A 26857-nucleotide genomic window follows, 5' to 3' on the forward strand; every position below is an offset into this window, starting at 1 on the left:
GAGCTATTATCTATGACATGTACCTCAATAAACTTGCGTACATGACATAATGTAAGTCTAAGGGATTTTTTTCAGCTGTTATAGGCTTAAACCAAATGCCCCAGATCTTGAAGGAAATCCGCACTGAGAAACTCATCCAGCGGCCGCAGCATCACGATTAGCATCGGCACGTTTACATCCTAACAGGGTGGCATAGCGCTTCTTGTCTCAGCCGTTTTAAGCTGTTTCAGTATCTGAGGTCTACTAAAACACTCAAAGGCTTCAGGGCTAAAGTGGAGAGAGAAAAAGCAGGTCTTTAGGAAATTTTATTCATCCACATGAATCTTCCCATTCTTTTCTCCTCTTCTTATAGCTAGGGAATCAGTGAAGTCTTATATTGCTTCTCTTGTTGCCCTCCGACTGAAAATTACAACCCAGAGCCACACATTGTGGTATCGTATCGAGTTTTGTCGCGGTAAAAAGTGCCAGGAGCTCACCGAGTGCAACTATTTGACGTCATCAACGCACATATACTGTGCACGTAAAATAATGGCGCCTCCCATAGTTTAAAAACTATCATGGGTTCTCTACTACATATTTCAATAAGAGACATAATTTATGTTATATTAAGCTATACATGTCTAAATACCCGGGGATCCCTTTAAGGCCCGTTCACACCAAGCATGATAACTATAAAGATAACGATACAGATATAGTTCTAAAAATCATCCTCAATATTAAAGAATAGCAGAGTCCACACTACAACTATAACGATAAAGTCACAGAGAAACAATTTGGTTGGAATCATTTTCAGAATGATTCAATCAGCCAATCAGAATCCATCCTGCTATAATGAGCTCTAGAATTTAAAGTGGCAGTAGCATATAAACTTAGAATAAACAGACGATATCGTTCGCTGGTGTGGACGCTAACATCGTTATCTTTATAGTTATCGTTCTTGGTGTGAACAGGGCTTTAGTCTTATCAAATTGTGTGGCTCGTTGAGAAGAGGTGTGCTATTACTGTTGTGATTGATAAGTCATGTTTGTAGCACAAACAGTGTGGGATGTGTTTTGCACCAAATTGTAGTACTTCAGGTTAAGGGTTTGGATGCTTTTATCACTGAAAATATGACCTTGTCCCAAATGGTGAGTTTATTGCATATATATATGCAGTCTTGCAGACTTATTGTAGACTAGACGTCCTAACAGGGATCCTTGTTTCACCTGTCCAGACATTGCATTCTGTAAGCATACTCCGTTTGTTTAGTATCTTGTCGATGCTCTAGCATTACACTGTCGCCTTTTCTCCAATGTGAAAAGAGAAAGAAAAACTAGACAGATGTCCCTTAGCAGAAAGACATCATAGAAACAATTAGACTGTAAGTGAGGTGATCACTGAAGGAGAGAACGACAGCACTCTGGTAGGAACTCCAGAGGTATGTGTGTTATGTGTTGCTAGTCGGTAAAGGAGCTGTGAAGTTTTGGATTAAAAATAGCTGGCCGCATTTGAACACCCATTCCTTGGCCACGGTTTGCAAGGGAGTAACTTAACACTATCATTCATTTATAATCATTTATGTGATGACAGTGTAGTTGGTAAATATAGAACATCTGGTCACATTTTCCTGTTGGCCGTCCAGGCCCACATAAATGCAGAATAAGTGAAATGTGCTGACAAAATTTGGGCCTATAGTAAACCATGTTTTTCTTTTCAGGTAGATGAAGAAAGCTTTACGCTGAAATCTTGCACCAGAAGGAAAACAGACTCCATCGAGAAGAGGTTCTGTTTTGACATTGAAGCCGTGGACCGGTAAGTTGACTGAGCATACCTGCCACCAGGTGGCGCTTTGGTCCACGTAACATCCAGTGGGAGACACACTTCCTGGCTGCTGCACAGGAAAGAGGGTGGAGATTTTGGACTAGTTCTTCCTGGCATGAAGAGAGTGCACTGTAGATAGCCTCAACCTGTCATAACTGTTGCAGTAACTAGGAAGAGAGAAATAAAGTGGCCATCTTATGGGTTGTAGGCAGGGGAAGGGAACCAATTTCATACATACGTAAAAAAAAAAGATGCTGTAAGCCCTGATGCATTTATTTTAAATTGAAATTAAAGACAATTGTAATATTGCAAAAGGTTTCCATTTTAAATAAATGCTGTTCTTTTGTACTTTATTTTTGTCAAAGATTTCTGTAATAAAAAGTGAAGGAAATTATTTTTTTAAACAAACACTCTATTTAAGGTTTATAATAAGAGCCAATATTAACAACTAAGCGAAAGCAATGTTTGATAATGATTAAGCACCATATTAGAAAGATTTCTCAGGAATGTGATTACGGATTTCCGTATTTTCCTACCTCTGAGGGACGACCCATGTGATTTGCATAGATAAATACAGTATATATATATATATTTTTGGTGGGTGGGGGTAGGTTGGTTAGTTTGAGATTGGTAGTGCTGTCATAAAATTCACAACACAATTATATAATAGGTGACAGTTACTACATGCTACATGTCTGCTGTTACAGTACTGTTTTAGTTGTGATTCACTGTTAGTGCTGTGCTTGGTTTGAGCCACTTTATTTTGCATTTGGGAACACAACATTCGTCATTAGAAATGGTTATAAATCTGTTGTTTATAAAGAAGTTTCAGTGTCACATAATCCTTCAGAAATCATGCTAATATGCTGATTTGCTGCTCAATAAACATTTCTCATTATTATCTATGTAAAAAACAGTTTGCTGCTTAATATTTTTGTGGAAACAATGATGCACCTCAAACATTTGTATAAGATTTAAAAAAGAGAGAGAAATTAATAATTGTATTCATCGTGCATGAAAGTGACAAAAAGTCAGAGCCGGACAGTAACGGAATACATTTACTTGAGTACAGTACTTAAGTACAATTTTGAGGGATCTGTACTTTACTCGAGTATCATTTTTGGGAGTACTCATGACTTTACTCAAGTACATTTGAGAGGCAAATATTGTCACCTTTACTCCGCTACATTTCTATCCATAACCGTAAGTACCCGTTACTTCTTCGGCCCCATCCACACGGAGTTTACCCCAATCCTTTTTTTTTTCTTGTCTCAAGGAATATCCGCATGACTGCATCCACATGAAACTACAAAATGATGTAGTAAACATGCCAGACCAGCATGTGGCGCTGTAATTCTGCCACACAGATACACTTAAAACGGAGAATAAGACAGGGATTTGCTCATAAACCTTGCGCGTGATACACAAACAAACATGGAGCAATACATTTATTAATCTGTGTTAATGTTAGTTAATAAAAAGACAATCGTTCATTAATGTTAATTGTTAAACGTAAATCGTTAATTGTTTGTTAATGTTTTTGTTGTTGTTACGTGACGAATCGGTGGATGACTAGGGTCGAAACGTGGGCTGATGACGCCAACGTTTAAAAAAATATATTCGCCATCCAAACAAATATTACACATTAATGTAAGCTGAGCATTTGCTTTGATGTTCTAGAGTATGCGGTGTGTTTAACACATTCAGGTTCAAATGTGGGTGCAAAAAATCAGTTAAAACTCGTCACAACGAGGAGGTTTGTCAGAGCGTTGCCATTGTGCTATTGCCTTGTGGGCAAGTGAGAAATGTCAAATAAAGCAACAGTAAAAAGATGAAAATGATAATACTTTCAATTCCTTTTACGTTCTCCAAGGTATTACAATTTTTCATAACTCCATGCAGGACATTTCTGTACATAAATGTAAACACTGTGGCAGTAGTAATGCAATTTTTAGAAAGTGTACTCTTGTACTCAAGTTCTTTTGAAACCAAGTACTTCAGTACTTTTACTTTAGTAGAAATCTGACTGTAGTACTTTTACTTGTACTTGAGTAAAATTTAGCAAGGGGTATCTGTACTTTTACTCAAGTAATGAAGCTTGGTACTCTGTCCACCTCTGCAAAAAGTGAGTGAAGACATTTACAATGATTTCTATTTAATAAATGCATTAACAAATTCAATTAATATATTTGATAAATGCAAATAAATGCTGTTCATAAATGTTATATTTATCAAAAAATCCTGAAAAATAAAGTGCAGCAAAATTGCTTTCAACATTGATAATAATCAGAAATGATTCTTGAGTTCTAAAAGATCATGTGACATCGAAAACTGGAGTAGGTTTGAAGAAAATTCTGCCTTGCATCACAGGAATGACATTACATTTTATAATATATTAAAATGTTTTTTTTTTTTTTTTTTATCGCGATCGATCCGATGAGAGAATTTGCCGTATATCTTACAGCCGATAAATAATGCATTATATCCTGCAGAGACACTTCAGATGCACACTGTACACATGATGGTTTTTAATTGCTTGAAATATCATTGGAAACACTTCGAAAAGGAAAATACAGGGAACTGCAAAGCGTGCAGGGCAAGTCTGTCATATTATAATGAGATTATTAGCTATTGTAGAATAATGTAACACAATCTTTGTTCGCCCCGTGTTTTAGCGCAATGAGAACACTATCGTAATAAAATGTTATGAATTCTTTCGGTTTGGTTTCTGCATTTCATCGCGTTGTTGCTGACCATGTCCATCCCTTTAAGACTAAAGTGTACCCATCTTCTGATGGCTACTTCCAGCAGGATAATGCACCATGTCACAAAGCTCAAATCATCTCAGACTGGTTTCTTGAACATGACAATGAGTTCACTTTACTCAAATGGCCTTCACAGTAGCAATGTGTGTTTTATTAAAATCGTCTTAAAATCACAATTTTAGAGTGAACGATTTCTAAATTGCTTTATAGAATGATTTTTTGCAGCCTCGACTTCCCGCAGTATGGTATCCGAACCAATCAGAATGCAGTGCGCCTAAATGAAGTTCGAGAACAGAACAGATTGGACAGGCATACAAATGTAACTCCAGGTTCACACATTCTGTCTGTGATGTGTATTTCTTCTGCTCCCATGTTAACAGATCAGAGTGTTCACACTGCACGTAGTAAAAGATGCGGAAGAAGTGAACAGAAAAGGTTAGAAACAGAAAGGTGCGAAAATAATTAATATCTGGCACGAGCATAGAGAGATGTGCAAAGGACACAGTTTGAGCGAGAGGAGAGACATGTTTTAAGTGTGCACACTCATCGGGCGAGAGCAGCGTGTATCTGATCACCCGCACTTCTGATTTTGTGGGAGAGCAAAGGAAATCCGCGTGCGAGCAAAGAGATTTGTGCTCACCCATTATAGAAATGTGCTTTCACGCTACAATAATGCGCTCTAGACATTTGTCATTAAAATAATGCCATACTCCAGGACCAATGCATATGTAGGAGTCATGCAGCGATAATTTCCACAAGGAGTCTATTTCTGCTGTGCTGCAGTGCACACACTGAATTAAAGAAACAGTGAATGTTTCAAGTTAAAAATGAACATGGATTGACACGGAAATGTAGTAATTACACAATAAATGCATATAATTAATGTGTACTGTTTCACAGTCAACACATGGCTTTTTGACTAGATTTAAAACAAAGAAAAGTGCACTTTTAGATAAACAAGGTAATAATAGCATGTGTGTAAAAATCATGATTAAAATCAATATTATATATAGTGTTTTTACTTGAAAATATTTATGCTGATACTTTTAAAAAGAACAATGACAAAAATAGTCATTAAGAATGGGGTAATGCTATGAAGTGTCTATAGATGTGTCCGGGTTAACTTCTCTTTCCACACCAACATCAACTCTCATAAAATACTCTTTTATAGTTGTGTGAACACTTAAATCATTACTATGGTAACCAATACCAGATGTTGATGGCATTATTTGAACGAATGGGACATATTTTATGATTTGCTAAATTAAAGTACAGACAGTCCATCTTTTATCAGTCCAAACCCTTTTTCTGCTTTAACGAGAGACAGTTTACTGTGCCCTGTGTTGGAAAACCTCTTAATATTTGAGTATGGCAGCTCTATCAGTAAATCAGAAGCACACACTCACACTGCATTAAGGTTAGGCCATGCCAGGTCAGGCAGAGTTATGGTAATAGAACTAGGTCTGTTTAATTGACTTTAAAAAAAGAAAACCCTAATGGATTTACAATGAGGTAGTCCACTGCTGGTGTGGGGGATGATGTTGTTTTGTGTATGCAATGCTGAGTATATGATGTCCTTTTTTTAATTGCAAACATATGGGAAGGTGTTTGCATAGTGTTGACAGTGAAAGTGACGTGACATACAGGAATTCATACTCTATTCTTAACCCATCCAAAGTGCACACACACAGCAGTGAACACACACACACACGTTTGTTTTTGTGAAAAGTGGGGACATCCCATAGGCATAATTTTTTTTTTTACTGTAGTTTAGTTTAAATTATAATTAAGAACTTTAGCTGTGATTAAATGTTCAATACATCCAAATAAGTTTACTTCTTTAAAACATAACAAAATATTATAAAATGTATTTTAATTTGACAATATTAGTTTTTTTATGTATTTAAGTGTGTAAAGAAATATTAAAACAAATAAAAATGTACTCTTTAAGTGCACCTTCAGTGCAAGCGTCATTTTATTTACTTATTATTGTAATATCTGCAAGTACAGTTTTTTTTTTTTTAACTATAGTTTTAAGATTTAAAGTACACAACAAGTGAATGTTGAATATAGTTACGTACAATAATTTTTCACAAGTGTGCCTCTGTACATTTTTAAGAAAACTTCTCCTAACATGCTTGCGTGTGGATGTGTGCATGTTTCAGGCCTGGCGTGATCACCATGCAGGCGCTGTCAGAGGAAGACCGCAGACTCTGGATGGAAGCCATGGACGGAAGAGAACCGGTACTTTATCTGAGACATCAGACATTTGTCTCGCTCTTAAATATGATAGGGTTAATCTTAAGAACATTTCACATACTTTTTCACTGCTGTGCATCAGGTAAAGTGCAGTCTAATTTTGAATGTATATTCTTGAAACTTACCGTGTCAAATAAATATGCATATTCAGGCTTCTTTATTTAATCTGAATTCAAATGTAGTTGAGAGTAATCTATAATGTATTGTAGGATGATCTAGGTCCTGTTCTATAATCTAGTGAGCTGCCCCACTAGAGTACTACCTACATAGGTTGTTACCTTTAAGGACAGCATGCTAATTAAATGGGACATTATCAGTTACTGATTAAACATTCTTTAGGCATCAGCTCGAATAGTGCTTATCACAAAAATACACAGGACGCTTAACAAACTGATTTCAATAGAGTTTGCTGTTAGAATGCTGCTAGACCCTATTTAGCATGAGATAATTCATTGAGCACACAAATATCTTGTTAAATACTAAACTTTCTATTTATTTGATTCTTTTTTTATCAACACTAATTGGCTTTGAATTAAATATCTAGTTCAGTCATAAAACTCTAATGGTGCAGTTCTTCTGAAAACCTCCACCTCCCTCAGCTCCACCTGTCTAGATCTGCTACTAGATTTCTATATGCCTGTTCATGCAGCAGCAGCATATCTTACACACATAGAAACACGCTTACAATTTTCAGAGGCTTGTCATGATTATAGATAGATATAGAATTATATTATATATTCATAATCCACATTTGAGTCACTCCTCCATCTTAGATTTTTTTTTTCACTGAGGTTGTCGTAGTGCATAATGCCTTCTCACCAAAGGCTCACTAGGTTTTGTTACATAACCATGATGTCTTAGCATGCTAAATGACTCTTTTAATGTGACGAAAGCATTTAGCGAACAGATTATGCATGTAAAATAGTGCCGATGAGGCAGTGGTATTGTGTGCTGTGATGGCTTCTCAGCTGGTACCGTAGAAATGTAGCTGTTCTGTTAACAGCCATTTACAGAACTTGACCAAAATGTGTCCTCTTTCAGGTATACACCTTGAATCGTGACAGCCAGAATGAAGCTCGTAAGTAATGCCATTTCGGTCCTTAAAATAAATATTGTTTAAAAACTAAACATACTTCTGTTGAATCACACTTATCATGCTGCTTTCATGTTGTTTATTACTGTTTGTTTCACCATGAAGTTGCATTGATGTTTTTTTTTTCCTCTCCTAATGAACTTTCTATTTAAGTGGCTCAATTGGATGTCATCGGCTTCAACATTGTCAAAAAATTCATCTATGCCATTGAAACCCGAGGTACAGCTCTTGTTGTTGTTCTGTTCAGAAGTAGAGGTCAGATGGTGACCAGTACACGAGTAAGTGTGACAGTCTATGGTTTTCTCTAACAGGTATTGATGAACAGGGGCTATACAGGATCGTCGGTGTCAGCTCCAGAGTGCAGAAACTACTCAGCCTGGCCATGGGTGAGAATCAGCACTCCGCTGCTGGTGGTCATTTTGTTTGAATGAAACCAGGAGATTAACATGAAAAATAATTTATAATACAATTAATATACAATTTCTCAGCCTTAAAATGGTTTTGAGTAACACAGTGTCTGTCCTGAGAGCGATCATATGGCTAAGTCAAAATATGTACACTTTTTTCACATTTCTTCTGAATTTATAGAAACATCGTAATGCACTGTACCAGTACTATGTTCTTTTTGGATACCGAAAGCTTTATTGAAATGCAATAGAATGCACTCCTACACTTTGGCTTATTATAAATGAAATGGAAGGTGGGTCAATGGCATACGAGGTATATTTTTTTGTCGCAATCTAATAATTTATTATTTCAAGAAAATGCAAAATGCAACCATACATTGGTTTGAATACTTTCCATGTTGAGCATTTTTTTTTTTCTTTTTTTTTTTTTTTTTTTATAGGGACATAAAGTCATAAAAAGTACACTTTGTAATAATGTCCAAAGAAATACATTTTAAATAATTAAGTTCTAATAATATTTTGTCATGCTTTACAAGTACTTTTAATTATAAACTTAATATTACATTCAAAGTAAATATTTTAAAACTACTAAATACATCATGTACTAAATTGTACATAAACTTCGTCATTACAAATGGTAATTACAAATACGTTTTAAATACATGACATACAAGTTTGAGTAGAAATTGCATTGAATTTTAATTCATATTCAAGTATAACTGCATTTTATATAAATTTATACTATAAAGCATTTTCAGAAATTGTTGAATAAAGTGTTATTTTTGTTTTCTTGGGGCACAAAAAGTATTCTCATAGTTTCACAACATTACGGTTAAACCACTGATGTCACATGGACTATTTTATCAATGTTCTTGGTACCTTTCTGGATTTTGAACGTGTCAGCTGGGTTGTTGTCTATGCAGGGTCAGAAAGGTTTCAGATTTCATCAAAAATAGCCTTACTGGTTTGGAAATTCATGGGAGTGAGTGACAGAATTTTTGGGTGAACTATCCCTTTAATTGCAAATAGCATGGAGTTGTGTTATAAAGCATTACATTCAATTTCACACTTAATTAGATTCTTTTAAAGTTCATTATTTCCATAAAAATAATTATTTTTAAACTTAAATAAGGCTATTCATGCATGTTTCCTACTCCATACGTCATAAAAAAAATGCAAATAATATAAAGGTTCTTCAAAACCACATAAAGCCAGCATTTATAGAATAGAGTACATTTCTAAGAAATTGACACGTGTTAAAAATAGTTTTTAAACCAGATTTTTAATATGTTTTCCTTTTCTTAGTCATGGATATTCTTATTTGTCATTGACCCTGGTAACTAGTTGTCACAGTGATCACTAGCATTTTTTAGACAGCTTTGTTAATTGTAATGTGGGCACTCTAGTTGTCACATTAATTATCACTGTAGACAGCTTTGTTGATTTATAATGGAACGTGTCTTGGTTTGTCGCACTACTCCCATGCAGTATATCGATTATTACGTGACAGACCTAGTTATTTTATGATGCATTGCTCTCGTACAGACAGATATGTTGATTACAATGAATTGAGCTTGCTTTTGGTCACTATGCCAAAATTCATGCATGCCCTACCATATTACAATATTTTTACTGCACTTTTAAAGCACATCTGCCTCAACTAATATCATACAGACTTATTTGAAGTATTATATTTGTGTTTAAAGCTTCACCTTGCAAGGAACAATTATTCTCAGCGGCTTGAGTAAAAACGCAGATCTCTTCACATGCAGAAAGGGACAGGAATGCTGTCACACCCTGCGGTGGAAGCAGAATGAATAGATTTTATTGACGTTGTTGTGTTACTCACCAGATCACCAGTATTTAACTGCCTGCCTCAGAGTCATTATGATGTACTCTGACAGTTTTGCTTTAGGAAATGTTTTGCGATTCTGATGCTGATTGGCTGTTGCCAGCGCACATATGCATAGTTTGCTTGCACATACTGGCAGTGTGCTGAGTGGGTAATTCCTAAGGTTCAACAGAGGTCACCTGCAAACTAAATCTGCTGTCTAACCATCATACCCTCATCTAGACCCCAAAACCTGTGCAGATGTGGAGCTGGACAGCACAGAATGGGAGATCAAGACCATCACCAGTGCAATAAAGCATTACCTCAGGTACCAACCTGCCCCTTCACACATGACCACATGACAACAGCCAGGCTATAGTACACAGAGAGTGTGTTAGCTGTCTTAATTTAACTGGCTCCTGCGGTCTCAAAAGTTAGCCTGACCGCTAAGGCATCAGTCCTACAATTGCGTATACTCAGGGCTGTTCACTTAAGTATGCCATGCAAAAACACTCTGGCAACTACATAGTGTAAGAACCCAGAAAATAAACACTTGCATACTGAACAACCGAGTCCCCTTGTGCAAATGAGTCCAGTCACAATTGTAGGACAGACATTAATTGTGGCTTGTAAGCTGTCATCTGTCTGTTCTCTCTATGGTACAGCAGCTGCTTTTATTAAATATGATTTACAAGAAATATATTAAATATACTGTTTATTGCATCACTTTTTTATTATTTGCATGATCTTAACAAATGATCAAAGGTGTAAATGATAGATTTAATAAACTAGGTTAACAAGCTAGCAGTATGCTAAGCTAGTAGGCTTATGCTGGGCATTTGAAGAATGAGAAATATTTAATGTGACTAAAGTTTATTTACCAGTATAAGTAGTTATGAAGTTAAGACTCCATAAATTGAGTGTAATTTCATTATTACTCAAGTGTTTGATATATGCTTAGAGTTCACTGTTAAATGTACTGACTTGTTGGCAGAGACTATTTGCTCTTAGTGTAAATAGCATATCGCAAAACAAACCTATTTTCACTTAGTGTAATCGCATCTATTGCTATTTGCACTCTATCACTATTAACACTCAACACTGTGCAAATAGCTGCTGCCTGTTTTTTTTTAAATATACTTTTAAGATTTGAAGTACACTACAAGTGCACATTCAATAAAAATTAATAAGTACACTTATTTTTCATAATGGAGACCCCATGTGGTGACCACCTACAACATGCTAGCTACCACTTACGTTTTTGTGGGAAAATATAGTCTAACACATAGTCTGATTCTTCATGTAATTCAACAACACTGCTAATAATAATCTACAAATTAGTATGCAGGCTAAAAATAAAACCTCTCGGAACACATACAGTATACAACTTTAAAATGTTAAAAGAAGACATCTGATCCTCATGCATCCAAATATTTTCTGGATGTCATGATTTCTTCAGTTTTCTCTCGTGGCTAATCTCTGCTCTTCTTCTGTGCTGTCAGGATGCTGCCGGCCCCTCTCATGACATACCAGTACCAGAGGAGCTTCATCAAAGCAGCCAGTGAGTGTCTGGCCTTATTTCTCCTCCTGATCTATTTTGACTATTTGAAACTATTTGACTATAGTTAGACCATTTGATAGGACACAGTGCACAGTGGGAGTGTTCAAGCTAATAGGACGCGGTCAGAAACAGGAAACTGGGGTGTAGAGCAAAGAAAATGGATTTACAGTGTGGCGGCTTCTGTCTAAGACACCAAGGGATGTTGTTTCTTTTCCAGATCGTCTTTTGTACCATAAAATTAGATTTTCACACTGCAAAAAACTGAGCTCAATTAGAAATTTCACAATTTAGATTTAAGCACAAACGTAATTATATTTTTTTAGATGTGTACTGTTTGCAAAAATTATTTACGATATTGAATTCTTAAAATTATTTAATAAATTATTAAAAATATTTAAACTTTTTTAACTAATTAGGTAAAAAAAAAATTACAGATATAAAATACTAAAATAAATATTCTCTGAAAGCAATAATGTAATTTTGTAAATTTTGCGTTAAGGATGTTTAGATACATTTGTTCATGCAAACAAGACTGATCATGTAGATGCTCTTTTTGCATTCTATCTCATGCTATCTTCATCTGATCTCATTTTGCTTTCTACCATCATTCCTTTTTTTGTCTCTGTTTTTGTCTCTGTGTTTTTTTTTAAGGGTGACATTAGGCCCTTGTCCTCATATGAACTTATTTTTTGCTCCACCCCTCCCTTTCTGCCTTTCATTTTCTCTCTTTTTTTCCACCCCTCCCCTTGTTCATTCCTGTCTATGTGAGCCATTTATGTGATAGAGCAAGGTGCCATCTGGAGTTTGCCCATGAGAGAGAGAGAGAGGATAGAGAGAGAGAGAGAGAGAGGAGAGAGAGAGAGACGATGTGAATGCATATGTAACTGGAGAAGAAGAGAAAATCAAAAAAGTGAAAATGTGTGAAAGGTTCAGTTTCTGTTCAACATGACCAAATACGGTCTGATTATGTGCTGTCTTTTTTAAACAGGGTTTTGCAGATCAATATTTGAACACTTTGTACTGTTATCAACAGATCGTTTTCTTAATTCTATATTTTGTGTATAAGATAATAAGACAATATATTATTTTGTTGAAGATATTGTGTATACATAAGCACACACACACACACACACACACACTTTAAAAATATTTTATACCATGTTAACAAAAAAAAACCACTAAAACATTTGTTGTGCTGTTGCAGCATTGTGTGTTTAAATTTGGGTTGTGGTGCTTCCAATGAAGTTGAGGCTACAAAAAATATAATTATGTTCACAATGAAAAAATTATTTTCCTGCTTAGCTTTTTTGTTTTTTATGTGCTAGATGCAGGCTAAAAATAGTAATAATATATGTCAATAGGGTTAGAAAAAAATCTTACTTCAAGAGCAAATCGAGGGTATGTTTCTTGACCCATTGGCAGAAATGTTCTTCTTGTTTTAAGCAAAGAAAAAAAAGTAAAATTTTTGGAAAAGAAGATAAAATATTTATATAACTATCTTTATAAATAAAGCAAAAAGTAATTCTGCTTCTTAAGTAAATGTTAAATGCTGCTGTGTTGTTAAGTTAAAATGTTAAGTTTAATCTAGATTTAAAAATGTTTGAATGTTTACTCCAGAAAACAAGAAAATATGTTTTTTTGCAGTGCAATTTTTTTATTGTATTTCATTAAATTTATTTTTTTGTGTCTTGTCATGTCTAAACATCTTCATTTATACCTCTCTTTTTTCGCTGTACTCTTGTTACTGGGGATTATTAGGACATCATGGCAGCCGGATAGATCGCTCTGATATTTCAGTGACCTTTAAGAGCCCACATCTGGCGGCTTAGCTTTGCCCTTAAAGGAACACTCCACTATTTTAGAAAATTAGCTCATTTTCCAACTCACCTAGAGTTAAACAGTGGAGTTTTACCATTTTCGAATCCAGCCGATCTTTGGGTCTGGCGGTGGCACTTTAGCTTTAGCTTAGCATAGATCAATGAATCTGATTAGACCGTTAGCATCTTACTCAGGACAAATTTTGAAACAATTTGGTCATTTCTATTTAAAACTCGACTCCTCTGTAATTATATCATGTACTAAGACCAACGGAAATAAAAAGTTGAGATTTTCCATGCCGATATGGCTAGGAACTATATTTTTATTCCGGCGTAATAATCAAGGAACTTTGCTGCTGTACTGAGGATGCAGCAGGCGCAGTGATACTGGAAACTGTTGTAGCCGTCACTTACACGAGGTGGCACTGTGCTTTTACAACAAGGCAGACACAAACACATCAACACATGAGCATTAATGTCAGTTTAATTGGAATAATGTGTCTGTTTGGGTCCAGACTGTGTCAGGAAGTGACCTCACAGAATCAGGAATTGGATCTTTTCTTCTGTTTTCACAACATCTGCAATAGATGCAACATTTCTGAAATGTGTCTTTTGGGAATTAAAAACGTACACAGTGAGACTGGACTCCCTTTCCTGCTGCGATTGCACTTGAGTCAAACACAGCAGCAAAACGCCTACAGTTCATGCAGAGCAAAAGGAAATGTGCTTTTCCTTTGCAGCCGCTTATTCTCTCACTTCCTCTTTCTCTGTCTTCCTAGAACTAGACAATCCCGAGGCGAGGGTGGCAGAGATCCACTCCATAGTGCACCGTCTCCCGGAGAAGAACCGCCAGATGCTGGAGCTTCTTATGAAACACTTGGCCAAGTAAGTTTTGGTGTTGACGGCCCCTTTTTACTGTGTTACAAATCCAGCAAAGCCAAAATCCTAAGAGGATTTCCACTGTAAAAACCACAACCCTGCTGATGGTAATAAAGGCCTTAACTTCCCCTTTGTGTTTGCCCAGCTGAAAAGCACGGATTGTTTCCCTTCATCTGTCCTTTACCCCATCTCTCGTTCCCAGCTCCATTTTCTTTTGTGCGAGTTTAATTTGACACCCTGACGGCCGAGCTCTGTGGAGCCATTCCTCAGTGACAACGGCAGATCGAGGAGTATTGTGGAGTTTTAGGAAAAACTCCAGAGTGAAAATGCTTTACGCAAAGCAGCTTGATGCAAAAGATCAGATTCATAATCCAAAAGAATTACAGGAAGTAGAAGTTTAATAACCACTTTGCATGCGGATTTAATGCCTCACTTGCTATATGCCCTCAGGACAAGTTTGGAAATTATTTTGTAGTGAGGAATGAGTAGTTTTTATATGTCAGTAGCAGTGAAATACAGTTCAAAGGGAATCGTTTAATATTGACGGTATGCTGATTAGAATAATTCATTGTTGTAAAGATTTTACCTTTAGTTCTGTTGACACTGAATTATAATTTACAGAAGGACTGTTTAGCTTGCTCATCAAATTCACAAACATTACAGCTGTTTGATGTGGATTAGAGGTTAATTTGCCACAAGCTGTATAAAAATCAATTTTCATATTACCTAATGAAATAATATAAAATGTACTAATAAATGTGTAACTGCAAGAGTAGTTTAATATCTGACCAGTTCAAAACCTTAAAAAGCCACACCGTTAAAGTCCACATGAAATCACTTGATGAACAGAATGATATTTACTGTGTTGACATATTTCCTTATGAGAAAGTTGAAGTGGGGCGTATAAGGCAAATGCCTTGTCATTTCTTTAATTAGACGCTAGGCTTTAGTTTAAAATCTGTTGTTTTGACCTGTTTTTATATACTGTTAATGAAACTTTTGACAATCTTTTTTGGGGATATATCACGTTTTATGGCCCATGATATTGGAGAATTGTTTGGTGATATTTATATGCCCATAAAGTAAGATGAAATTCTAATATCTTGTAATGTAAATCAATGAGATCTTTATAACAATGCAAAACACAGAGTTGTGATATGGGTAAGGTCAGGGACAGGTTTAGTGGTTTGGGGTGATTTAAGAGGGGGTTAAGGTGAAAGGTATGGGTCAACAGTGTATTTTTAAATGTAATTATATAAATTAATTGCATATGTAATTACATGCAAGTATTTAAATATATAAGTATGATGTAAAGAAGTATGTACAATAAGTGCATTGTATTAACTGATTTAAATTAAATGTAAGTACATACTGTAGTAGCTAAGGGCACCTAATACAAAGTGGAACCTAAGAATGCATAATATTTTACAGCAAATTTAACAAAGAACATTTCCATAATTTTTTGTTGATTTTATTGATTAGTTATTACAGTCCTATTTTTGTTTAAATAAAGCTAACGATACAGAAAAGCACTACACTACAATCAGAAGTAAATGACTTCATATGTCTTGCTCTCTCATCAGAGTGGCCAGTCACCACCAGCAGAATTTGATGACGGTTGCTAACCTCGGAGTAGTGTTCGGCCCCACGCTTCTGAGGCCTCAGGAAGAGACTGTGGCTGCAATCATGGACATCAAGTTCCAGAACATTGTGGTAGAAATCCTGATCGAGAACCACGAACGGGTATGTCTATGAACGACTGCTAGCTGACCAAGGGTGCACAAGCTGTGTAGTTCAGACCTAGGTGTAAATAAAGGATGTAATTCTTCTGTTAAAGGGGGCAACATGCAAATCGACTCAAGGCTGATTTCTTTAGCTAAGCCCCCCACCACATGACATAGGGTCACTTGCTCCTTGCTGAAGGGGTGAAGTGGGTGGGTTTTAGGATCAAAACTGTCACTATGTCTTGTACAATTAACCTTCCTATGTCCCATCCCCGTAAAGACACGGCACACACATACGTTCCACTGTGAATGAGGTTAACCTGTAATGAATCTTTCAGCTTCAGCTCAAAAGCATGGGTGGCTATCTACAGTAGGTGGCCAACCAGAGTGTGCTTTTTACCACCACGAGCGACGCTGCAGCGTCTGTAAAGTGTATTTTTTTGCCGCTTTTGACCGCTTAGTGGTGCTTTAACCACAAGTTATCAAACATACGCATTAAAAGCACATTTTCGCAAATAGCCATCAGCTTTGCCTCACCGATGTGTTACATTTGATGACTGCAGTCGGGAAAAATTATAGAAAAACACTATAGTTAAAATATTGATTATACACAGATGAAAATTTAGTAGGCCTACTTATAAAGTTATGTGCGTTTCTTAGAACGAATTCAAGCAGGATAAATGCCAAGCCTATGAGCCAATTTTTTTGCACGATTTCTAGTTTTTCATGTCGCGGTTTTAACCTATTATTTTTGATTTGTCACCACTTATTTTTTTCAAAAAAAATGTTATGTTGTGTGTTAGAGTAAATGGCGACAAAAATTAAGTCTCATGAACGTGTTAGAACATACATAGATGTGTATGTTTGTACAGTGGACCAATAGCCAGGGTCAGGATTTTTCGTTCAGAAACTGTCATTAGCTTGCAGATCGAAATGAAACCCCCTTAACCCTCTGGGGACGGATTAGGCGGTACCGCCCAAAATGGCATACTTTTACAAATGTGTAGTTATCTCAAAAACTATTAATGCTAGAGAGATGCGGGTTTTTTTGCCATCTTCCTCAGATTCCGCTGAAAACAGCGGTGTCCAGTTTGTATATTAAACACTTCCCTTATTGCGCAATACCACTGCGTAAACAGGCCAATGAAAACGATTGTGCTAGGCAGATTCAACACGCAACAGCCAATGGAAAAATTGCCGCTGGGAGGAGTCTTTTTCTAACCCAATCAGAGGAAGGTTATGTCTTCTAGCGATTCAGAGGACTCTGTAGCTCTGCTGTAGCCTTGTAAAAGCTGGCTGGACTAAAGTAAAAGACATGTAATCAATAAGCGTTCAGAGAATCAGCATCAGGGTGGAGAAAGCAGAACGCGATCGGAGTGTTACAGAGAGCGATCGGAGTATTAGCGAGCACAAAAAGCTAAATTCGAGCGATCGGAGAATCAGCATCACGTGGAGAAAGCAGAAAGTGATCGGAGTGTTAGCGAGCACAAAGAGATAAATTCGAGAGAGATACAGCATTATTACAGAATTGTTTTATCAAAATGGCAAGCAGTAAAAGATTTACGGCAGAACAAGCTCTGGAACAATTACTGGAAAGGCCTGGAGAGGCCTTGCTTTGCTCACTGGCATGCCTAGGACTGTTTTTTAAAAAAGTTAATTATTTAATTGTTCTTTACACATTTGATTAAACAATAACACACTTCTGTCAAGCAAAGAGTTTGAAAAAAATATATTTTCTTTGTTCAAAAACTGTTCTATATTGTGTGTTTTTCAGTAATAAATGACAAAAATCTAATTTTCGTTTTTGAAATTCTCTAGTTTATTGTAAAACTTTTCACTCATACTTCCTTTTCTATAAACATATTGCATGCATGCTTATGGTAGCTTAGGGTCTTCTGAATCCATAGATACCAAACACAGGGTGTTTCATCTCCTTTACATATGATTTATAAGCCCAAATATAAAAATAGAGAAAACAGACCAAAAAGGGCTTAGTCCCAAAAATAAATAAAAAACGCCTAGGACTGTTTGTAAATAAAGTTAATTATTTAATTGATCTTTACACATTTGATTGAACATTAACCCATTTCTGTCAAGCAAAGAGTTTGAAAAATATATTTTTGGGTCAAAAACTTTTAACTATTGTTGTGTGAGGTAGGATTTTCAGTAATAAATTACAAAAATCTCATTTTCGTCTTTGAAATTCTCTAGTTTATTGTACAATTTTTCACTCATACTTCCTTTATAGACATATTGCATGCATGCTTATGGTAGCTTAGGGTCTTCTGAATCCATTGATACCAAATACATTGTGGTCCATCCTCATTACATATGGTTTATAAGCCGAAATGTAAAAATAGAGAAAACGGACCAAAAAGGGCTTAGTCCCCTAAGGGTTAATACAACATAAGGAGTCATGAGGAAATTGTGTAGTTTTAATGGTTTTCAGAATGACTGTTTGATAACCATAACATGCAGTAAGATCCTTTGTGTAATTTTTTTTATATATATTAGGCAGCATCCTATATGACTATCTCACGTTTTGAAATTAACTTTCTAAAAAAATTAAATTTATAAATTTTCTAATGATTTTAGGTTATAAATGTTATATTATAAATTATAAATTATAAATTGTTATATTTTATTTCATTATTTGATGTCCGTTTACAAAACAAAATACAATTCCAGTCAGTTTGTAAACTCTGCGCTCCACCTGGCGGTAGTTTTGTTAATGACTTTAAGATGTAACTGACTTGCCCTGCGATGGTGGTAATAAGCATTTTTGTTGGCCACCTACTGAATACCATATCTCTCAACAAATACACACATTTATGTACAGTACAGCAGGGAACAAAGCGTAGACTGACTGTAACAAAAACCGATCCTACAAAATCTTTTCATTCACAAACACATAATAGGCTGTTAGCATACAGCTTTTCATAAAGACTTGTGACCACTATAAATTATTTTTCATAACGAAGTTTCCCGATAGCACGTGAAGAAAGCATAGAAGCATTTGCACAGTGCAGTGGATTGCATTGTTTTGTTAACATTGTGGTTTAGCATTTTGATTCGTATGGGACGTAGTAACCCTCGGCCCTCTCACAATATATTGCTTTACACATCTATCACTTTTGCCGCTCAGAAATATTCATACAATCATGCACCACATGTCAGAAGATCTGCGCTCACACTCTGATCTGTATATAACTGAACCACGCTCTGACCCACCTCTTCCAACCGAGTCAAGGACTGCTAAATGGAACGATCACACTAGTTAAACGAACCAGGCTTTGGGGGTTAAGATTGCCTGGTGTGAGCATATGTTTTGATCATTGTTCTGAATCTGATCCGGAGGAAGTCTTTCACAAAAATGTGATTTTCTCAGCTTTTCGTTTAAAATGTTATTCACTTGCTCTCTTACCCATATTCAAGTGTTACACATATCTTGTGACAGTTTTGCAATTCAGAATTCTTTGTTATAAGCCATTATGTAGTCATTCACAAACGTGAACACCTAATGAGGAAGACAAAACTGACAACAAATAATATTCAGATAAAAAGATAATGCAAGCTGCTAAAAATAACAGTTTAGCATATGTTCAATGTGTTAATACTAGGGCTGCCCCCAATAGTTGACTTATCATTAGTCGACCAGAAACGGCTTTGTCGACTAAAACTTTATTTGTCGCTAAGTCATAGAAAAAAGGCAAAGTTACAGCTGAAGCAAGGTTGAGGGCAGCTCTAGTTCATAAAATCACAAAAGTTATTCAGCAATTTCCATTAATGAAAGTACTACAGTCCCATAAAACACTGAATAACATACTTGAAATAAAAATGATGAATAGAAATGATTTACTATATAATTATAGCAACCAGTGGTTGAAATTGGAACTGAAGTCCAAATTCTAAATGGAGAGTCTTGATGCTCACACGGGTTGCCAGATAGAGGACCTAGTTTGTTTGCTGTTTTCCATGGCTACAATACACTGTTATTTTCCCGCCAACTGGCAGCCCAGGGTGTCAAAATCTGATTGGGTAAATTTGAATAGGAACCAGAGTTACAGTATAGTAAATTTAGAGTTGAATTGCAACACAGTTTTTACTGGGCATATTTAAACATGCTATGCTGCAGGAAACATGAGAACCAATTAATTTATCAGTAGCATAATATTTAATATTAAACTGACTGTGATTCATGCTTGAATATTCATATGTGCAAATGAGATTTGAGTTGTTTGGTGAAGGGGAGGAATTGAGTGCAGAACTCTAAAGTCAGTCTGTTCGCCACACATAGCTAACGTATGACTTCAGACTTGAAATGGAGTGAATGAGTCAAAGGGACCTTTTTTCTATCTTTTGGAAACTGACACACACTGGAAGCAGATTGATAACTGTCATACAGTATTTTTGTTTGCAAAAAAGAATAGCTTTTTCAGTAAAGAAAAAATATCTATAATTGTCATTTTATGACTACACACATCTGCGGGGTCAAATCCTCCCAACATCAGTAGCAGCATTTCAGTCTGTTCTATTTTTTGTGGAGACACATCCCATCATTGTGACACTTTGACATTTTCATGCTGATTTGAATTTCCATTCGGCTCTGCAGATTTTCAAAGACATGCCAGTGTCTGGAGGAGGCCAGGCCAACTCCCAGCTCAACCTTCCCAGGCGGAGAAGTACAGACAGCAAGGCCCCGTCCTGCAGTGAGAGACCCCTCACGCTTTTCCACACCCCCTCATTTTCAGAGAAAGACAAAGGTACACAAGCAAGTTCTCTCTTTATAAAGTTACAAATAAATGTAAAATTATAATTTTGAGTAAAGATTGTGCTAAATTGATGCTTCCTTTTTGGTTAAACAACAAAATATTAAAACAAACAATATAAATATATCTATATAAATATATCTATCTATCTATATATATATATATATATATATATATATATATATATATATATATATGATATGAGCAATATCAGACTTTAGATATGGCTGTATATTGGTACGGTTGTAATTCGGTCGTAGGTAATCACAGTGTGCCGATATACAGCCATATATCGTGTCTATGATGGTGATATTGAGTTTAAACAACAGTCAAATGGCAAGAGTATATAATACAGAATAAACAACTACGGAGTGTCTTTAAAAACTCTCTTTTGTGCAGAACTACTTCCTACGGAGCCCCGCACATGACATGCAGGAAAAAATATTAGGCTAAATCGTGTGTATAAAGGCAGCGTTATATACAGCACTGAAGTTACATAAAATATAACATGATGGGATTTTGCCCTCAGCCAAAACTGTTTGCTCTGGAACAAATAATAGATTATTGGGACCAAAGACTTCCAATGAAATTTACCCCAAATTAATTATATTTCATGTTTAACCATTATAGAGACATTAGAGCCAGCGGCAAATTCCAGAATATCTGGCCGAGGTGAGGCTGCTCTCACGGTTTAATGAGCACTGATTGGCCGCTGACACCCTGGAGCTCACATCTCAGAAAAGCTAATTAAAAAATAGACATTATCTTTATTAAAAAACACATATTTGAAATGTAAACAAGTACATTCTCACCTAAAATATCTCAAAACTACATTCCGTGACATGAAACCATACTATTTTTAAATAATAGAGGATTTTGTGAGAAATTCAGCAAGTGGAGTGATACATGATACTAACGGTAAAGTGGTTGGAGGATCGCACTCTTATCAGCCCATTATTTATGCAATATTAAATATAAATATTTATTTCTGAGGGTACTTTCTTATAATGTCTGTTCAGTGTTTCCCTCATTTCAGACAATAATGAAAAAAAAATGTATGTGTGATTAATTTGCAATTAAAGTATTTGGCACATCGTGCTTAATTAGATTCAACTTATATTGAATTATATACATATATATATATATATATATATATATATATATATATATATATATATATATATATATATATATATATATATATATATTATTATTATTATTTTTTTTTTATGAAAATACTTTATGTAAAGCAAAAGGAAATCCTGGTCTCTTTTTGGTGTCTACCAGCTGTTTGTTTACTTACATTGAATTACATTGCTAAACTACATTGCTTAAAGTCTTCTGAAGTAGGAAATTCAGTTCCTGGTATATAAATGTTGTGCTAAAAATAACAATGGAATTAATTATTTAAATAGTTTCAGGTTTAAAGTTGGCACACCTTTGACCAGACACGCCACCCTGTCTGCATTTACTGTAAAACATTTAGCTGTCAACATCCTCTGGGGATGCAAGGAGTGAAGGAGTGAACTAGTCCCAAGCATTAGATGCCATTCAGTTATTGTCCAAAGACAAAAATCACTAGCAGTATAACTTGAATTGTTTATTGTAAAATACAAACCCCATTCAAAATAATGCAAACTTCTAGATCCCACCAAGCTCTGTTTCAGCCACAGGCTGGAGTAATTACATTAGCATACTATGTACTCTACACTAGGATAGCAACATTTCTGCTTTTCCATCAGCAGCAGAGAAAAGGAACAGTGTGGTTGTAAACTCCAATGCTGACTTGCCATCAGTAAATTGCAACAGCACACTCAACTGGACTCGATTCAACAACCTGCCCACTGGAGATGGAGAACAAGATGGGCTTCAGCTGTCCAAGCAGAGTCGGCCTAATTCACTGTAAGTGCACAGTACTTTCTTTAAAGCTAAAGTATGTTAAAATATTGTCTCCTATTTACTTTAAGTGTCCCATCTAGCCCAACACAACAACATTGGCCAAACCAATGCCATGAGTTTGTTCAGCCAACTGAAGGTAGAGAGAGTGTTCAGAAACTTAAAAGACTTTTCCAGATTTTCCAATAATCAGACCAAGCAGGTTCTGTTCTGTGTGAAATACCTAAACACAGTGAAACCTGAATTTTTTGGCCCTCACTTAAAAAGTCCAGATTGCACAGATTCGTATTGGGATTACTGGGTTTTGTGGGGGCAACAGTACTTGTGATTCTACCTTTAGTTAGGGATGCTTATTATGCTTGTTATAATCTATTTTTAGTTTGACCTCTCTGACCTGTAATGCAATTAAAGACGTTCTAATATAATTGACGTCTGGCATCATAGCTCGCATTGTCTAAGCACATGCAATAACTGCTTTGTTGTTGGTTCAACGTTAGAGCATGTCTACTCACAGTAATAGATAAAACTTAACAGATCATGTTTTATTTCTAAAGAGAGCAAGCAAAATCCTGTTTTCTTTGATACATTACCTTCAAAGCAAACACATGCACAAATACAAACATGCTCTCTCACAAGACTTGCAATAATGCTTTTCCCTGTAACCTTTCCAATCTCCTACAGGCTTTTTCCACTGTTGGTTATCTAACAGGACACACGGTTTGTTGTAAACATTTCACCATCTCTGGTGGGCCATGGGTTAATGGATTTTAAAATTTTGGGTCCATTTTGATGTCTCTTAGCGGTGTACATGGGATGAGAATGTGGGAAGTTTTTTAATGCTGCTTCACTATAGCATAAGCACAGACATAGCAGATGTTTACTTCACTCAGAATGACAAGGACAAAGTTTTTGGAAACCTATTCGAAATGTGAATGCTGGCAATTTTCTCAAAAATTCTACTTTGCTGACTGCACTGAGGCCAGTTTAAACTTTTCGAAAAAGTTTTATATTGTATTAGTGGTGTTTGATAAGGTGTACATTTCTGTTACTTTAGACTAAAAGCTCTAATGTTAAGAATTAAAAAATTTTTTACCCGCAACTTGTTACTTATCCTACACCGTATGTGCTACTGACACAAATGGTACCTTAAATTTATGTGGCATATTGGGGTGAGGTTTGTCATTACTTTTCAGTACAAGAGGACTTAATGTTTCTTGCAATAGGAAAAAAATAAATACAATTACACTGAAAGAGAGCTTTGAGCCATATCTTCAGAACAGAATTTGACAATATGAGAACAATATGCTAAAATAAATGCTGCTTTATAAAGTCATCTTATTAAAGTATTTACTTATCCCCCAGGGTTCAATGTTGGGACCACTTCTTTTTACATTTTATATTAATGGTTTGCCTGAATGTTAAATGTATGCAGATGATGCAAATATTTATATATCAGCAAAGACTACAAATACATATTTGAGCAGTTTTTGTATGGTTAGACCTTACATACCAAGTAAAATTATGTATGTGTGCAGTAATTTTTTTTAAAATATATATATCTCAAATATTGTGACACTGGATTCAAACTCCTCATTCTATTATTATTATCTATATAAACAAGTTTTTAACAAAAATGGTTTACTTAGCTTTATACAGTTCTCATGTTTCGAAAATAATAATAAATATGCAAGTAGTTTTACCCCAAGGTTATTTTTCAATTAATAAGGAAATAAGAGAGGGGGGTTGGGCATACCAAGACCAGTGTTGGGCAGTAACGCATTACTTAGTAACACGTTACTGTAATTTCATTACTTTTTTAGTAACAAAGTAATTTAACGCTTTAAAATTTTAAAAATAGTAATTAGAGTATAGTTACAAGCCAAGGTCTCTATATGTCACATTGCTGACAGAATGCAGTGTTTTATAATCTAGATTGTAAAAAGGATGTAGCACACACACTGTTGAGTCCAGTGGCAGTGGATTAGAGACATGCACTTCTGTGAGACCCGACGCTACAGAGTGCAGCGCGGGACAAGATGGACGAGTGCTGGTGTGGGTGGGCAGACACTTGTGTGTGTGTGTGTACAAGGTGTGGGAAATGTGAGAAAAAAAATTATTCACTGGACTCCCGCAAAATAGAAAAAAAAAATATCTAAAACAAATAAATAGTTTTTCATCTGTTGAACAAAAGCAAAGAGAACTAATGTAAAAAGAAAACAATGGTCACACATTATATTAGGTGGCCTTAACTACTATGTAGAGGTTTGGTGGCATGAGTAGGTTTAAGAGTGGGTTTATGTGTAAGGGATGGTTCAACAGTGTAATTACAATATAAATGTAATTACAGGAATTAGTCACCAATGTATTTACATGCAAGTATTTTTTTAAATATAAGTACAGTGTAAAAACATACATGTATGCAAAAAGTGCATTTTATTAAACTATTGATTTAAATGTAAGTATTTGAATTACTTTTTTAGAGTAACTTGCCCAACTCTGACCAAGGCACAGTAATTTTCAATGCTACCGTGTGGTAGTCGCAGACACAAACACTTGGATTATCATCTGTACTTTTATCCATTTGTCAAGAGTAAGACATAATTCAAAACGGTCAATTCTTATTTGTATACCTTCATATTATCAGTGAAACGTACTTTTGTAAGATAAAGAACAGAAACAAATTGCACTTGCAGTCTTGCTCTCAGTGAACCTCTTCCTGAACATCTCAGTGGTATTGCCTTGTCACACATACATTAGAAATATATTTATAGATGGCTTTAAGTGTCCAAAATGCTTAGGCTATTTGACATTAAATGCATTATATGTCACTTTGGAATGTAAATCACAGCATGTTTAAGAAGATTAAAAAACATGCAGACCCCCTGGCTTTGGGTCATGGACCCCAGTTTGAAAACCTCTGCCTTAGCAAGAACAAGGACACGAGAACCAAACCTTTGCTTCTAAATTATATTTGATCTTTTTTCATTTATGTGAAATAGAATAACGATTTTGTTTGTTGTTTGCTTTTTTTTCCTGTTTGCTTTAAAATAGGCAAAATCTACTGTTTGGAGATCTTAATCATGCACAGTTTTTAGTTTTAGCTTTTGTTTCAGGGTCAGAAGGGCAGGTTGTTTTATCAGAGACTGAACAACGTTTTGATACAATCTGCATTTCATTTTCACTACCTTACATTGGCGACAGCCTTTGCTTGCTTTGAGGTTTTATTATGTGAACGGAAATTATGAAATCCAGCACAGCCTTCAGATTCTCTCAATTTCCTGCCAACATATTTACTCTTCATTTAAACTGCTGTTCCCCATGATTCCGTCCTCTGCCTTTTCCCAATCTCACCCTCCCAGTATGTTTCACATAAACAAATCATGTTGTGTAAAACGTTGAAGGTTTCCTGTGAAATACACTCACAACGATACCAAGATAATTACGAAAAAATCAAGTCTCTAGTGATTCTGGCCTCCAAGTATTTTTGTGGAATACTGTCATAGAAATATTTCCCTCTCTGTACATCATTAGTCATTAATCAGCCTCAGGGCAAGTCAAGACATGCTCTGCTCTAACTCGCCTGAAGTAGCAGGCAGTCTTGCAGTGTTGCCATGTCTGTTTATTATAAGCAACTTTGGCATTTCTTTTTCTTCCCAATAAAGTCACTCATATGAGCAGTTACAATTTGCATTTTTATTCTCATTTCCAGAATGGAGATTTATAATTATGTGTATTTCACCTTTCTCCTTTTTAGGGCCCTATTTTAACAATCTGCACACTGCACAGGTGCACTCCAAATCCAAATGTCCAAATCCACTTTTGCTATTTTAACGATGGATAAACGGTTGGTGTGCCCGGGCGCATGGTCTAAACGGGTTGTCCCTATTCTCTTAATGAGTAATGGGTATTTTTTGGCCGTAACGTGCAATAAACCAATCAGAGTATCATCTTCCATTCCCTTTAAGAGCCAGTTACACCCGTGCCATGACGGATTTGCTATTTACACGGCGGAATTTGGCAAGCGCAAAGACAGAACGCGTCTCCGAGATGAAACGG

The 26857-nt window shown here is 35.7% G+C and overlaps 1 protein-coding gene across 3 annotated transcripts in view; it reads left to right on the forward strand.

Annotated features, from left to right (window-relative positions):
• Window positions 1-26857, forward strand: part of LOC127985709 (rho GTPase-activating protein 26) — a 103889-nt gene that overhangs the window by 62751 nt on the left and 14281 nt on the right. For 2 of the 3 annotated variants that reach the window (XM_052587776.1, XM_052587778.1), the window contains exons 10-20: window positions 1697-1791; window positions 6731-6809; window positions 7866-7902; window positions 8071-8136; window positions 8229-8303; window positions 10399-10483; window positions 11658-11716; window positions 14313-14418; window positions 15996-16155; window positions 20749-20899; window positions 22648-22807. In XM_052587776.1, coding sequence (XP_052443736.1) covers window positions 1697-1791; window positions 6731-6809; window positions 7866-7902; window positions 8071-8136; window positions 8229-8303; window positions 10399-10483; window positions 11658-11716; window positions 14313-14418; window positions 15996-16155; window positions 20749-20899; window positions 22648-22807 — 1073 coding nt within the window. The remainder of the gene's footprint in view (window positions 1-1696; window positions 1792-6730; window positions 6810-7865; window positions 7903-8070; window positions 8137-8228; window positions 8304-10398; window positions 10484-11657; window positions 11717-14312; window positions 14419-15995; window positions 16156-20748; window positions 20900-22647; window positions 22808-26857) is intronic. The other variant, XM_052587777.1, reaches the window with a different exon arrangement.

Source organism: Carassius gibelio, chromosome B21, assembly GCF_023724105.1.
Source record: "Carassius gibelio isolate Cgi1373 ecotype wild population from Czech Republic chromosome B21, carGib1.2-hapl.c, whole genome shotgun sequence".
Classification (NCBI taxonomy): Eukaryota; Metazoa; Chordata; class Actinopteri; order Cypriniformes; family Cyprinidae; genus Carassius; species Carassius gibelio.